The sequence below is a fragment of the Gracilinanus agilis genome, chromosome 2, assembly GCF_016433145.1.
Source record: "Gracilinanus agilis isolate LMUSP501 chromosome 2, AgileGrace, whole genome shotgun sequence".
NCBI lineage: Eukaryota > Metazoa > Chordata > Mammalia > Didelphimorphia > Didelphidae > Gracilinanus > Gracilinanus agilis.
In genome coordinates this window covers 287,129,961-287,146,987 of record NC_058131.1, presented here as the reverse complement: position 1 = coordinate 287,146,987, position 17,027 = coordinate 287,129,961, and the positions used below count along the sequence as shown (strand labels likewise).

The 17,027-nt window shown below is 42.2% G+C and overlaps 1 protein-coding gene across 1 annotated transcript in view; it reads right to left on the bottom strand.

Annotated features, from left to right (window-relative positions):
* COL27A1 (collagen type XXVII alpha 1 chain) overlaps positions 1-17,027 on the bottom strand; it is a 268,921-nt gene that overhangs the window by 199,775 nt on the left and 52,119 nt on the right. The window contains exons 5-6 of the mRNA XM_044659702.1: positions 2,400-2,453; positions 585-638 (exon numbers count right to left, since the gene is read on the bottom strand). Of these exons, the coding sequence (XP_044515637.1) occupies positions 585-638; positions 2,400-2,453 (108 nt within the window). The remainder of the gene's footprint in view (positions 1-584; positions 639-2,399; positions 2,454-17,027) is intronic.

Sequence of the window (17,027 nt, the reverse complement as noted above, 5' to 3'; positions counted from 1 at the left end):
GCCCATTATTATTATTATTATCATTTTTTAAGTCGATGGCCTAGCCTGAAGAAGTGTCTGGACATCATCGTGATCATCAACAAATATGTATGAAGCACCTACATGATGGAGGGCATGCTGCTCGCAAGAGGCACTCAGGATTGGTAGGAACATGGGGGACAGTAGATAGGAGGTTGACAACAATACAAAGAAGGCTTCGTGAAGGAGGGAGAACTTGAGCCTGGCCTTGAAAAGGGACAGACCCGGATAGGCAGAAAGGAGAGGAAACGGCATTCGAAGCAAGGGAACTGGAGGGAATTGGGCAGAAGCTATTACTTTCTAGAAGAGGAAACCAAGACCCAAGGGGCAAGTGATTGGTTCATGATCACGCAGCTAGACAGTTGCAGTATAAGAACCTGAACCTGAAGTTCTAAAATACCGGTCCAACTTTCTTAGCTCTATTCCATGCTGCCTCTTGTCTCAATATTCCCTCATCTAAATCCAAGGGCTGTTGGAAAACATGTGATATCAACATTTGCTGGTATATCCCACCCCAAGTAATCAGTCCATCTAATAACCCAAAGAAAAAAATCCAAACATCCTACCTTTCGGCCAGTGGGTCCTAGAGTCCCAGTCAGTCCAGGTAAGCCTATGTCTCCCTGAAAACACAAAAAGGGAATGATGCTATGACAGCTCTTCTGACCAGCTCTGGACTGCATGAGGGCAAGGAATCACCTTGAAGGTCATCACACCTCCCATGCTGCCATTTGCTTTTTGTTCTTTAGGCTCCTTTCTTCTTTTAGGAAGGTCTCATCCTTCGTACCAGATACAGGTCACTTTTTCATCTCATGAGTGTCCTGGGAACCGAATTACTTCCCACATTCCTCAAAGCATGAACATGCAGGACTCCAACAACAGTTCTCTCCTTAGACTGGGAATTCTAGGTACCAGACTATGGTTTCTCTAACATTGGCTAAATTCTCTATCTTATAATGACACCCAGTGTGGAAAAGAAGTGTTTAGCTGCCTCCAGTCCCCATGGAGTCCTTGGGGTTGGGATTTTAAGCAAAAACTCCGCTAGCTTGACATCTTGGAAGAGTTTCTGGGTAGTATCCAGAGGGAAGCCAGACTAACTAACTGTAAAGTTCTTTCCCTTGTATGTGAGATGCTGAGGGATCTTGTTCTTGGCTATTTAGGAGGAAGGTTGGGCGGGGGGTGGATTTACAGGTTTCCGGTGCTTCTGGGTGATTACCACCCTCCAATTCCCTTGGTTTATTGGGGACTCTGTAGGGATGGATTAAGTCCTCTGGCACAAGTCGTTTCTATTTTATGACTTCAACATACAGAATCCCAAGCCTCCTGGCTTTCCAGCATCATAGAGCCCTTTATTATGTGATTTAAGTGATTGGACTCATGGCTGCCTTTTCCTACATAAAGGCAAACAACACACATCTCTAATAACGGACGAGAGTGGAGAGCCAGAGCATGGGGTGGGGTTCCCCACTGCAGCTGGGAGCACAGTATTCCTGGGGGCACCTAGGGAAAAGGGGCCCAGGGACTCTTTGGCTTCCCTGACTTAAGTATCAGGGAAACAGGGTGCAAAGGAAAAAGGAAACCACACCAAAATTTATTCACTAGGGATCACAAGAAGGAGAAAGGGGCTGGGAGCCATGCCTAGAATGTCTAGCACTGGGATCATAGGAAATCACTGGGAAAGACCTTAGTGATCCCTTCTCATCGCTTAGTCCAACCTCTCGATTTTAAAGATGTAAAAATCCCAGGTGAGAGAAGTAAAGAAACACATGTTCTGAGGCCAAGATTCAAACCCAGGTCCTCCAGCACCAAATCCAGGGTCCCACTGGGTAACTACATTTTCTGACAGTCTTACAAATGACTAGGCCAGCGATGGGCAAACTACGGCCTGCGGGCCAGATGCAGCCCCCTGAAATGTTCTATCCACCTGCGAGACATTATTCCTAATCTGACGTATACAATGAGTAGGATACAATACAATGAAACTTCGAAAGAGTTGCCTTTCCTTTGGCCCCCTCTTTAAAAAGTTTGCCCATCACTGGGATAGGCGATCCTATCACCTCCATGTAACAGCCTGCCCAGGAAGAATCTAGGTAGAGTTGGTGTAATCAATATTTTCTTTCACTCCCTTAACATAAATCATCACTGACCCAAATTGAGGTGAATATAGCTCACTAAGGAAACTAAGATGTTGTAAAGCTGAAGACCATTGCAGCATTTCCCAGTTTTTTTAGTGGTTTGAAGGTCCCTAAGTTGGTGGCACTAAGGCTCCTCCTAACTCTTGGGCACTGGTGGGATTTGAAGCCACTGAGTAAAACAGTAAAAAAAAAAAACCTGAAGCCCTGTTAATGTCAGTTCATGCCAATACTCCCCTCTGAGAAACCTACCTTTTCACCATCATAGGCCTTTCCAGGGGATAGCCCAGGATCTCCTTTTTGTCCCTACAACAACAGAAAAAAATCCAATTTGTGACCATGTTAGAAAAGATTTCCTCACTGTGACTTTGCCTTAAGATGTTCACTGCTCCCAGAAGGTGAAGTCTTCCCCCAAATGGCCACCCTCCCACATCCTTCTTCTGTTTGGAAGGACCTCGAGTTCCCCCTGACTTCTGATTAGCCTCCTATCTGTTGTCAGCTGCCAGCTCTCAACCCACTTTTCCTTCACCTCGATCCACAACTACTCATTCCTAGGACCTTCCTCTGGCTTCATCTCCCTTGTTCATTCTCAGTCAGGAGTCCTGTGGGAGTTAGGAAACTCCTTCTGATCCTCCCCTTGAGTGGCTTTCTAGCAGACATTGCCCCAGTCTACATGACCTGATTGACTTTCAGCTTTTTGGCACCCTCACCCAGCAAGTTAATACTCCTTCAAACAGATTTATATTACTAAAATCCGACACTTCTACAGCAATTAAAATATATACGTTATTTTCCTCATAATAATCCCATGATCTTTAAAAGATCGCTCTATAGTAAAAATGAATATTATGGCAAAAGGTGATAACATTTGTACAACTCAGTGGAATGGCTTGTCGGCTCTGGGAGGGGGGAGGGAATCATGGAAACATGGGAAAATATTTTAAAATTAAAATTAAAAAACTTATTACAGAACTAAAAATATAATATTAATCCCATGAAGTAATACAATTATATAGGCAGTTAGGTGGCACAGTATTTAAGAATGCCAGGCCTGGAGTTAGGAAGACTTCACTTCCTAAATTCAAATCCAGCCATGGAAACTTAGTAGCTGTGTGGTCCTGAGTAGGTCACTTAATTTACCTCAGTTTCCTCATTTGTCAAGTGAGCTAGAAAAGTAAAATGGGAAACCACTCCAGTATCTTTGTCAAGAAAACATCAAATCAGGTCACAGAGTTGAATATGACTCAAAAATGACTCAATAAGCCTAGAGATGGGAGGTCCTAGGTTCAAATCTGGCCTCAGATGCTTCCCAGCTGTGTGACCCTGGGCAAGTCACTTGACCCCCATTGCCCACCCTTACCACTCTTCCACCTAGGAGCCAATACACAGAAGTTAAGGGTTTAAAAAAATGACTCAATAATACAACTAAATGAAACTTGTTCTATGAATTAGGAAACTAAGGTTCAAAGAAGTTATGTGACTACCTCAAGAAGTCACACATTATGTTTCAGAGATGGGATACAAACCCAAAGCTCCTGACCTCAAATCTAGGACTCATTCCTCTCTAACCCTTTTTTGTTTCCCCAAATTGCCTTTAATTTATTTTGAATATATAATACATAGAATGTACATTATAGTATATACATATATACCTTAACATAGCTAAATACATATATAGATACACATATGTGTGTATGTGTACATATATGTATACATGTGTGTCGATAGGTATAGACCTCAATGTAGATAGCACGTGAGTACATATGTGCGCGTGTATGTGTGTGTGTACTTGCTTCCCCCTGTAGCAATGATAGTGAACCTTTTAGAGACAGTGTCAGGTCCCTCCCCCTCCCCCACTCACAACCAAGCACCTTGCCCCTCCCTACTACCACTTGCTGGGTATGCCCTTACCCCCCTCCTTACCCCACACAGGGGAGGGAGAAAGCACTCCATTGAGCTGCCAGGCAGCATTTGAGAAATGTCTTCAGTGCAGGTGAAGAGGGGGAGGGAAGTGGACCAAGCACTCTGCTCCCCTCCAACTCTGCCACCTTACCCCCTGTGCACTGCTATTGTTACTGGGCAGAGGGGTGGGGGATGTGAAACAATGTTGTTAGGCATATTGAGAGGGGGAGGGGAGCAGCTCTGCCTGAGTCCCTCTACCTTTCTAGTAAGGAGCTTTGGGGGGGGGCAGGCTGGGTGGCCAAGTACCCACAGAGAGCGCTCTGTGTGCCATCTTTGGCACCCATGCCATAGGTTCACCATCACTACTCTATAGGATGGAAGCTCCATTTTTGTCTTTGTATCACCAGAGCCTAGCTTGGTGCCTAGCACATAAATAGTGCTCGATAAATGCTAGTTGATCAATCACCTCTAAGATGATTTATCAATAAACAGAGTCCAGATTCTAAGAAATCTGATGTTGTGTTGCATGATCAATAGCACAGAGTCTGTGAAGCAAAGAAATAGTTAAGAAGTAGACAGTCTCTGAGTTGGAAGGGAATACCTGTCCCCTTTTACAGACTGGCCCAACACCTTCTGGGAATAATGAGCAAGAATGTAAAATCAAACAGCCTCACTGGTTGGCTGAGCATCCCCAAAGAGGAAGATGTTCCAACAGCACATTAAACACATAGGAGAGCAGGGAGCCCAGAAAGGGAAAAGAACTAGATACGCCTTAGATGGATTGGATAAGAGTCTTTCCCTAATGATATCTCTTTTGGTTGTACCCAGCTCATCTGAAGAGATCCTAGGGACATAAAGTCTACAATTTCTTGGAATACTCATTGCTACAAAGATTTTCTTATTAGAAAAATTTGTTTTCTAATAACAAGCCTAATCCCTATCCCTCTAGTATTACCCACTGGGCCTTAGCCTCATCCACTTTGATTTTTAGTATTCTTTATCCTCCTGGATAAAAATTCTTGTACAAATAATTTGGAATTATGCAAAGAAAATTTTAAAAAAGTAACTATATTAAAGCAAGCAGTAAAGTCAGGAATAAAGCAAAGGTGCTCACTCTCTTTACTATTATTTATGTAGTTCTTGAAATACTGGCAATAACAAGACAAGAGAAAGAAACTAAAGTCATAGAAATAGGTAAAGAGGAGATAAAACTATCCCTCATTGCTGATGATATGAAAATTCTAGTGAGTTGAGACAATTAAAAGCTTTAGCAAAGTTGTAGGCTACAAAACAAATTGTCAAAAATCAACTGTATTTTTCTTTTTACAAAAGCCCTTTCCTTCCATCTTAGAATGAATACCATACATTAGTTCCAAGGCAGAAGAGCAAGCAGCAAGGGCTAGGCAATGGGGGTTAAATGATTTGTCCAGTGTCACACAGCTAGGAAGTATCTGAGACCATATTTGAATTTAGGACTCTCTAGGTCTTGCTCTCAATCCACTGAGCCACTTAGCCACTCCCAAATCAACTGCATTTCTATATAATAACAAAATCCAAGAGACAATAATAGAAAGGGAAATCCCATTATAAGCAACTACAAAATGCACAAAATATCTGGAGATCAATCAAAGAACACAAAAGACAGGTTCCTTAAAGAAATAAAAAACAAATTTAGAAAGAAATATATTCCTGGAGGAATATTCAGTTTACCTGGTCATGCCACTATAATAAAAATGACAATACTACCAAAGTTAATTAATGCTTTTAATGTTATAACATTTATCAAAAGGATTCTTAGTAGAACTTTATAAAAATAATAAAACTTATTTGGAAAAATGAAAGATCTAGAAAATCAAAGGAAATGAAAGGAAAAGGTAAGAACAAAAGGAGAATAGCACGTAATGATCTCAAATTATATTATAAAGCTCCAGTCATAAAAAAATCTTTTGTTATTGGTTTTAAAATGGAACAAGCAATGGAACAAACTAGATGAGAGAGAATAAGCAATAATGGAGTTAAATAACCTATCATTTAATAATCCAGAAAACATAACTTACTTAGAAAAGAAAGAGCTCCCTATCTGAGGATAACTGCTAGAAAAATTGGAAAGCATTCTAGCAGAAATTAGACTTAAATTAATGCCTTGCCCCATATTTCACAATACAGTCTCAATGGATACGTGACCTTAATATTAAAGACCATACTATTAAAAAGTAGAAGAGAAATAGATCATATACTTTTCTATGGAGAGGATCAACCAGTTCATTAGTAAACATTTATTAAGTACTTACTATGTACAAGGCACTATGCTAAGCACTGGGGATTCAAAAGAGGCAGAAGACTGTCCCTGCCTTCAAGGAGCTTACAATGTAACAAGGGAGCCACCATGCAAATAAATATGTACAAAGCAAACTACATACAAGATAAATAGGAAGTCATTAACAAAGGGAAGACACTAGAATTAAATGGGGTAAGTAAAGATTTCCTGTAGAACATGGTATTTTAGCTTGCACTTAAAGGAAGCCAGGAAAGGCAGAAGGCAGCAAGCAGAGATGAAGAGGGAGAGCATTCCAAGCATGGAAGACAACCAAAGAGAATGCCCTGAACTGAGAGATGGGGTATCTTGTTTCTGGAACAGCCAGGAGGTCAGTGTCAATGGACTGAAGAGCATGTGTTGGGGATTGAGGTGTAAGAAGACTGGAAAAGTAGGAAGAGCTAGGTTATGAAGGGTTTTGAACGCCAAAAAGAACATTTGGTAACTGATCCAGGAGGCAAAAGGAAGCCACTGGAGTTTAATGAGTGAGGGATAGGAGGCTGGAGGTGTGTGTGACATGATCAAACCTGTACTTTAGGAAAAACACTTTAGTGGCTGAATGGATGATGGATTGGAGTGGGGAAAGACTTGAGGAAGGCAGACCCACCAGCAGACTGGTGTGATAATCCAGGGATGAGGTGATGGAAATGTCAGAGAAGAGAAGGTGATGGATATTGGAGAGATGATGCAAAGTTGAAATTGAAAGATCTGGGTGATGGCTTTGGCTATGGAGAGTGAGAGATAGTGAGGAATCCAGGATGACTCCTATGTTGGGAACCTGAGGGACTAGGAGGATGATGTAGCCCTCAAGGTGGAGGGGGTGGGATAGTTTAGGGGGAAAAGATGATGAGTTCTGTTTTTGAAATATTGAATTTGATATGTCTTCTGGACATTCATTTCAAGAAGTCTAAAAGGCAGTTGGAGATGTAAGACTGGAGGTCAGCAAAGAGATTGGGGCAGAAAATGCAGATTTAAGAATCATTCATTATCATCTCTATGCTAAATACATAGGAGCTAAAGAGATCACCAAATGAAGTAGAATAGAGGGCCCAGGAGAGAACCCTATGGGTCACCTACGGCTAGGAAGAATAATCTGAAGGAGGATCTAGCAAAGGAGCCAGCGGAGGAGCAGTCAGATAGCTAGGATAATAAGGAGAAAGTGGTATCTTGAAAACTTAGAGACAAAAGGACATCAAGGTGGAAAAAGTGATCAGCAGTGTTGAAGGCTGCAGAGAGGTTGAGGAGAATGGGAACTGAGAAAAAGCCATTGGATTTGGCAATTAGGAGGTCAATATTTTGGAGAGAGCAGTTTCAGTGGAATGATAAGGTTGGAAACCAGACTGTAAGGCATAAAAAAAAGAATGAAAAGAGAGGAAGTAGAGAACTCTACTATAGATGGTCTTTAAGAGGAGTTTAGCTACAAACCACAGCAAAGAAATAGAATGATGATTAATGGGGATGGGAAAATCAAGTGAGTGTTTTTGAGGATAAGGGAGATATGGGCATGCTTATAGGCAGTCGGGAATGAACCAGTAGAGGAAGAGGGATTGAAAATAAGTGAAAGAGAAGGGACAACAGAGGGGGCAATCTGTTGGAGGAAATGAGATGAAATGGAATTACTTAAACAGGTAGAGAATTTAGCCTCAGTAAGGGGTAAGGCCATTTAATTCTGTGAGACAGAGGTAATGAGGAAAGAGTGGTAGAAGACAACTGAATGACAGAAGTAATATGAGATGGGAAAGATGGGAGAGGAGTTCATGGGGAATGGCTTCAATGATTATTTGTAAAATATGAGGCAAGGTTCTCAGCTGAGGCAGGAGGAAAGGAAGAGCTAGGTGAGATCTAAGGATGAAGTGGTCTACACAAGTCTCTGTGGAAAGTGGGATAATGAATTATTAAGAGAGGAATAGAAGGATTACCTAGTAGCAGGGAGAGCCCAGTTGAAGCTATGCAACAAATTTGTAGAAGATACAGTCAGAACACTTCCATGATTTTCTCACCTTTCTTCTGTAGCATGGTGTAAATAGTGGAAATGATCCAAAGTTGAGGCTTGACAGGGTATAATTGGTAGAATGATAAACTAGATAGTCAAGAAAAAAGACAATATAGGGTTGAACTGGTTTACCAAAGGGTCAGGCTGGGAAAAGGGGAGATAGTGGTTATTGCAGGAGAGATGTCCTGGAAGAGAACTGAGGAGTCACAATTAACATATACAATATTATATATGCTATGTCTATATACGTATGACCCAAAGCCATTGCCCAATAGATATGTCACCAAAGAATGTGAATCATTCTCAAAAGGAAAACTGCAAACCATTAACAACCTTATGTTGTTGTGTAAGTATGCTCCAAATCAGTAATAATAAAAGAAATGCAAGTCAAAATAACCCCGAAGTTATAACCCCCTTCCTGCAAATTGGCAAAGATGACAAAAGATGAAAAGTCATTGTTGGGAAAATTGTGGGAATATAAGCACACTGCTGCATTTTTAGTGAAGCTAAGAACAAAAATGGCCATTTAAAAAAAACAATTTGGAACTATGTAAAGAAGATGACTAAAATATCCATATATCTGGGTCAACCAGAGATTCCATTTATACCCCAAGGGCTGATACCTCAAGGATGCCATTGAAAGTCCCCATATATATCAAACATTTTGTAGCACCTTTTTTGTGATAGTAAAGAACTGGAAATAAGGTATCTGCCTATTAATTGGGGATTAGCTAAACAAACCATGGCACCTGAATATTACTTTGCTGTAAGAAATGATGACTGATATATACAGAGAAGCATGGAAAGACCTATATGAACTGATGCAGAGTGAAGTAAGCAGATAGAAAAAATATACACAATGACTTCAACAATGTAAATGGAAAGAACAATCACATTTTAAAAATCAGAAGTGTGGCAAAATTATAAAGACCAAACATGACTTGAAAGAAGACATATGAGAAGACACTCCCACCCCTCCCCTTTGGAGAGGGTTGGAGGTCTACAAGAGTTGCACCTTGCATATGTTTTCAGATTTTTTTCTATGTATTAAGTTATGTTAATTTTTCTTCTTTTTCACTGTTTGCTTTTTTATGTATATACTATTTGTTATATTGCACAGATCTCTGGGAGGGGAAAAGGGAAAGATATGGAGGGGGCAACTATGGTGATGTTAAAGAACAAAAGACATCAACAAAACTTATTTTTTAAGTGACTAAATCTACCCAAAGATGTTTATATCCTAGGGTTAAGAAGTCACTAATAAGGAGAAAGGCTACATAGCCATCAAAATATTTGTAGAAGCACTTTCTGTAGAAGCAAAGTATTAGAAACAAAGCAGATGACCATAACTTTGGGGATGAGCTAACAAGCAGTGGCACATGAATCTAATGGAACATGATTATCCTCTAAGTAACAAATAATATGATGAATACAAAAAAGCATGGGAAGATTTAAATCAACTGATGTAATATGAAGTAATAAGCAGAACTGGGGAGAGGGAAGAAAGATCCCACAATCACCAAAATATTTAAAGCAACTCTTATTGTTCTAGCAAATAAATGATGCAGAGTGGAGTGAGCAGAGTCAGAAAAAAAATATATGTGATAAACACAACGATATTAATGGGAAGAACAACAAAACAATTGAAAATGAATGCTGTGAAATCCTAATGACTGAAATCACCAAAGAAGATACTCAAGAAGGTATGATTCCAGCTTTGATTGCAGAGGTAGAAATAAAGGATGTGGAATAAAATATGGAATATTCTATTTCTTGGACACAAGCTATTTGGGGGAAAGGATTGTTTTTGCTCTTTTTTTGTATTTCCAGTGTCTGGCACATAGTGCTTAAAAAATACTTACAGAGTGGCTGACCACTGAACTGATTCTCCACCCTCTCCCACCTGTCTTTTTGTTCTTTGTCATAAGGGATGGCTCTTTTGGAAAGGGCAGTGGAGAATATGATGAGAAATTCACATGGTATAATAACAAAAGATATCAATAAAAATTAATTTTTTAAAAAGTCATGTCCAGCATTCTCTACTTTATCTCAAGTCAAAAATAAGAGTTTATCTTCCACCTTCTGAGCTCAGTCACTCCAATGTCTCATCTAGGCAGTACAGTGGATAGAAAGCTAGATTCATTCAGAAGATATGAATTCAAATTCTACCTTAGATATTAACTTAGCTGTATGACCCTGGGCAAGTCATCTAACCTCCATTAGTTTCATTTTTCCCATTTGTAAAATGGAAATAATGGTATTATCTACCTCACATAGTTATTGTGAGGATCTAATGAGAAAATATCTGTAAAAAAAGCAGAAAAAAATCTGTTTTTAAAATGTTGAGAGGCTGTATAAATGTTACTATCATTTACTTGAAGAAAATTAGAGAATGCCAAAGCTTTTCATATTACAGACAAAGTCCAATCTTTTCATATTACAGGTAAGGAAACTGAGGGCCATTGATCAGAAGGGACTTGAATGAGATCACACAACAGAGCCGGGATTAGAACCCAGATGTCCTGACAGTTCCCTCTGCTCAGTCTTCCCTCCAGATGGCCTTTATGTTTCTAGTAATGAGATGCCCAGAGCCGAATGCAGGATGCCAGATGTTCTTCACAACGTGCCCTAGGAGGAAGAAAAAGTACCTCTCTCTCCTCTTCCACCCCTTCTCTCCCCTCCCCCCAGACTGATTCCCCATTACTCCCTTCTTCCTCCACCCCAACACCCAGAGCTTCACCTTCCTTTGGATATAGCTGGATCAGGTTACAGGCTCAAACCTCCTTGCCCAGTCCCTATTAACTCCCAGGCCCTTTACACTGATTCATTCCAGGTTACTTGTTTCTGCTGAACCTTGGCATTTTGGATCCTTCTGCATAGCTACCTAAAACTGCTTTCCACTCCTACCCCTACCCCGAAGTCTGCTCCCTTTGGCTGTTTCCACCTACGTACAGTTCCAATGCCTTTTATGTTCAGATCTCAGAAAACTTGCCCCTGTGCTACTGAAGATTTATTAATGGCCAAAAAAGGACGCCAGGTTCTCCACACACACACACACACACACACACACACACACACACACACACACACACACACACACACACATCCTCCTCTTGCCAGCTAAGGGAGGATTTTCTGCACCACTAGGATACCCTGGTCCCAAGAGAGCACTCCAAGGAGTCGACCAGGGTGTTCCCTAGGCATATTCAGGGAAGGAAAAGGAAAGCAGGATATGAGAAAGAGAAGAGAGAACAGGCAAAGAGAAAGCACTGAGATCAATGGGGAGCACTGGAGCAAAGGCTCCCTCCTGGTAGTCTTCTGAAAGGCACAGAGTAGCAGAAAAAGCACTAGGCTTAGCATCAGAAGACCCAAGTTCAAGGTGGTCCCTTTCCACTACTTTAGAGCCAAGTGAATTTGGACAAGTCATTTAGACTCTCCACATCTTGTTAAATAAGAAGAATAAGAAGAATCCTGGCTCTGTTATTTACTTTATATGACCTTAGGCAAATGACTTTGTTTTTTTTTTTATGGGCAAGAAAAGATCTCTATCTTCCAGCTCTAAAATCTCTGATTACCATTACTAACAAGGACTCATGCAGCATTTTAAGAACATGTTCTGTTCCTCCAAAAGCCCTCCCCCAGCTGCCTCTTGAAATTCTATCATTAGAGATTCATTTCACCCTCTCATGGGAATGCACCTGGGAAAGAGACACCACATTGTCTTATCCATCAGGTGCAATTCAGTGGGAGTATATCCAGAAGCTTTTTCCGAGATGGAACAATTGGCAAATGGGCATGAAAACCTCAAGTGCCCAAGGAGTGGAGACAAGGGCACCACAGGGGAGGGAATGGCTGCAGGAAGGAGACGCCGGAGGTACCAGAAACAACTGGTATGCCAAGAGGGATTGTGGCCTGGGGAATGCCGAGCAACCGCTGTGCCCTGACTTGAACTAGACCCTTTCCCTTATAACCCTCTTTAAAAGGCCTCCGAGGCTGGAATCCCTTAAGGCCTGGTATGACCAAGACCTTTCTGCTGCCACCAGCATGTGGCCATCATTAATGAACTTTGTGCATCCTCAGCATCATCAAAGAGTGCTCAGCCAAGTTCGCTTAAGGGGCCATTCGGTGAAAAGGCCTTTTCTGGCTCTGGGGTGACAGGGCACATCTCAGAGGGAATGCCACTTCCCAAGACAGGCAGCAGAACCTTCTTGAGTCATAACTGTTCCTGTCCCAGCCCCCTCCTCCCCAAGCCTAGTCCGTCCTCCCTCCTCCCTCATTTATCCCTCTAGCCCAGCCCTCCAGCCTAATTTCTCCATTCTCTCCAGATTTCTCCAGCAGGGGAACGTGTTCTTGGCGGCCGGCGGCATGGAACGCCACTGATTCATTACAGATGTATCGGGGCAAATTGTGAATGAAGGCCGGCAAGAACTGCCAAATAGTAAGTGAAGTCATGCAGCTAATCTTCCTATGCACACAGCCCTTATCAGAGTCGGGTTCTGCTCCGAGGGCATCCTCTTTCTGGATTCTCTAGGGGGTCTGCCCAGGTAACCGGATGGTCCCATGCCTCCCCACCCCCAATTCTAGTTCTCTCAACCATCCCTGGGCATAGCACCCTAATCCAGCCAAAGCCAAGACTGGAGATGTGTCCAGGAATCCGGGGCCCTGGGTATCTGTCTATTCCAAACCTTTGCCATCTAGTTCCCTGCCTGATGCTAGTTTTCCATCTCCACTGTTAACAGTGCCAAACCACAATCCCCAGTGAAACATGGAAAATCCCCCTCCTCCCCTAGTATGGACCAGGAAATTGGGTTGCATTTTGGGAAAAAGTCTAATATTTTAGCTGTGGAAGCCAGCCATGGAGAAAGGCAACTCTTCCAGGACCCTATACTGAGATGTAGCAAGAAAACTCTCCAGGCTTGAAATAATTTTGTTTGCTAGGAGATCGGAAAAGCAGCAATAATGCCAGGTAATACTTTCCATGATCAAAAACTTGGGCCTGGCTCAACCCATCCTCAGTCCAAGATTAAAGGACTCTCTCTGTGTGGGTACATCAAGCTGTCTGATTAACATCTTGCTCCAAACTGCTAAATTCAGCCCGGGAGTCTGTTACCAAATGTGACGATAGTACAAAGTAGAAATGTGGGTTCTACAGTTCTCTGATATTTCACAAAAGTGATGGATGGGAAAGAAATATGACCTTTGGAGTAGGGTACAACCCCTGGGAGAAAAGAGCTATAGACACAATTTTGAAGTAAGAAACAAAATGCAGACACTAAATAATTAATTATTTATTAATTATTAGATTAATCTCTAAGCAAGCAGAGGGGATATTGAGTCACAGAATTTCAGAGCCAAAAAGAACTTCAGAATGGAAAGGACTAGAGCTAAAGAAGGTAACTTGGGCATCCATTAGTTTGACCTCTTTATTTTTCAGAGGGAGAAACTTAGGCTTAGAAACATTTAGTAATTTTTTCTTTCTGTAAACTCCTTGAGAAACAGAGACCTTGTCTTATCTAACTCTGTATCAATCATCTCACCAAGCACAACACTATACTTAATGAATATCTATTCTATTGTTTTCCATCCTCTTGTACCTTAGCAAAAGTGCTGCCCTCTTTCCTCTATCTGGGTCTAGTAATGTGGATCTAAATCCATTTGGGTGGTAGTCTTTCCAACTATCATCTCAGTTTGGTTGTGGATGTAACCATTTATACAGAAAAAAAAAAAGACAATATGGCTACCAAACTAAAATGGCAGCATCTACATGGAAATTCAATGGAAGATCAAATCAGAGCCAGACTACAAGGGGCAACTAGGTGACCTAGTGGATTCAGAGCCAGGCCCAAAGGCATGAGACTCTAGGTTCAAATCTGATCTCAGACACCTCCTAGTTGTGTGACCCTGGGAAGTCACTTGACCCCAATTGCCTAGCCCTTACCATTCTTCTGCCTTGGAACCAAATCACAGTACTGATTCTAAGAAGGAAGATAAGGTTGTTGTTGTGGTGGTTGTTGTTGTTTTTTTAAAGAACCAGGTTATAGAAGTTCTTAAAGCAAATCCACATTATCTTCTCAGAACCTGGATTTAAAATTGGCCATCTCTGCAAATATCCAGAGGGATGCCAAAATGTCAGTGCTCCCCCCCAAAAATGTAGAGAACAGAGGACAACACCAATGTCCTCTCCTCCTCTCACAGCTCCCCAAAACAATAGTCTTTTTCTATAGGGAGCCTCTACTGGAGCTAAACTAAACCAACTGAGCTAAGAAGAGAAGTGACTCTAACAATTCATATTTAGATAGTATCTTAGAGAATTATAAAGCACCATCCTCACAACAGCCATGTGAAGATGATATTACAGACATTGCTATCTTCATTTTACAGATGAGTAAACTGAGGCTTAGGGAGGTTAAATAAGTAAACAAACAAATAAGTAAATGAAGTGAGACTAAATAAATAAATAAATGAATGAATGAATGAATGAATGAATGAATAAATAAATAGGATTGGAGTGAGGGTTGAACCCAATGGGAGCATGCATGAAGATGGGCCTGCAGGGAATTCAACCTCCACTGCTGGATCCTTTCAGAACCTGGAATCTAGAATTAGAAGGAACCTCAGCAATAATCTAGTCTAATTCTACCCTCTACACATACTGTATTTTACAGAGAAGGAAATCAAGGCCTCAGGAAGGAAGGTTAACTTGCTCCTGGTCACACCAGATTGGAAATGTTGGTACTCTACATTTAAACCTGGGTATCTTTCCATGACCTCCCTGCCTCCCTAACCATGTTTCCCCCATCAGAATGAGAGTTTCCTGAAAGAAAGGGCTATGTCTGCTGTAAGTCTAGGTGCCCACTCCCAGAGCAGGGACCATGCCTTTTCTATCAGAACTGTGGCTCCCCAAAGCTGTGGCCATGTCGCCTCCCTTAGTAGTCCAAGGGACTACGCGTGGTGGGCTGTGACTCCCCATCAAAATCCAGGTCCACCCCCTTCCTTATCATGTCCTCCAAGCTCTTTGCTGGAAGGCTCCCATTCATCACACCACAGTGACATGACATGATCATGGACATTTGTCGGGTGGTGTCAGTGCCGGTGCTCACCCCAGCTCCAGATATGCTGCTGTAGCTAAGTTCTACTAGGAGTTTGGGGACTATAGATTGTTCCCTGGAAGAGGTAGCTCCCCCTCTAGCCCCGGAGGTTCAGTTAAGCTCATTAGTCCATCTGCTGAGCTTTTTCTCCTGATCCAGGATGGCTTTAACCTCCCTCCCTCCAAGCTAGAGGCCAGAAGCAGCTGTAGGAGCAAAGGGCGAATTGTCACAACTTGTGAGCCCTTAAGCCAGCATCTAAGCTTCTTAATCTGAAGTCAAGGTTTTAAAAAAAAAAATCCATCGCATTTGGAGACAAAAGACTTGGATCCGAGTCCCAGTTATACCACTGGCTAAGTCAAAATTCTGGCCCTGCTCGGGTGAATGCAGATTTGGTGGGACTTTGGGTCTTTTATTTAACCCTTCTGAAATCTGTAAAATGGGAATAATAACATTTCCCAACCTGTCAGACAGGGCTACTATGAAGCATCCATGAAACAATGCATGCAGTCTGCTTTGTAAACTGTGAAGCGCCATATAAATGTGAGCTCTGATTATTAAGGCTAAGTTCATTGGCTGACCCCAGCAGGAGAGCAACACAGCTCCCTTTGGCTTGAGACACATCCCGGTGGGAGAAACACCTCCTACGCTTTCGTTCCCAGAATCCGCACCCTTATCTATTAAAAATTAGAAAGGGCTGAAGTCTTCTTGCCTGGCAGTCCAAAGTACACAGGCACAGGACTTTAAGCCGGGCCATTTGGACTCACTTTCAGTTATTAGCAGCAATTCCCCAGTTGGTCCCCACCCACTCCTATCCCGCCTCCCCCACCTCCCCAGCCAGCCACTTTCCAACACTGATTGCTGAGCGGCTGCCCAGCCCCAGCCTTGCCTTGGCTTCCCCCATCAGCCACATATGCTGCTGGGGTGAGGCAAAGCGAGCCTGCCCGCCAGTGTGGTGAGGCTGTAGGTCAGGGGCCCAAGCGAATGGCATTATTTGAGGAGAAGTGCACAGCTGGGTGGGGGAGGAGGAAGCGGGGGAGGAGGGTGTAGCAATGGGGGGAATCTCTGGCCCAGGAAACAAGCTTTGCAAAGCAAAAGCTACAGGACACTCATCAAGAAGAAAACTCGATTTACTAGCATGGTATAGTAGTTTTAAAAAAAAAAAAAAAAACCTCTGGATCTCCAGCCAGAGGACCTGGGCTCAAATCCAGCTTGCAAGAACCTCAGGCAAGTCAGTTCCCTCCTCTAGGCCTCCATTTTTTCATTTATAAAGCGAGGTGATAGGGAGAAATGACCTCCAGGGTTGCTTCACGCTCTCAGTCTTGTGATGTTCTCATCAGAGTCATATCACCCCTCCTCTTGTCTCTAAGCATTCCTTCCTGATCAATACCATGTTTCTCTCTAAGTGCGTATAAAACATACCTTTTCACTCTCCCACCTACCCCCCCAAAATGGCCCAAACTTAATATTCAGCTTTTAGAATGGAAGAATACAAGGATAGGGAGGTAATACACTAAGTGAGGAGAGAGATAAGGGAAAGGATGCTGGAGTCTAGCACCAGCCTCTCCATTTCCTCACTGAAGAAT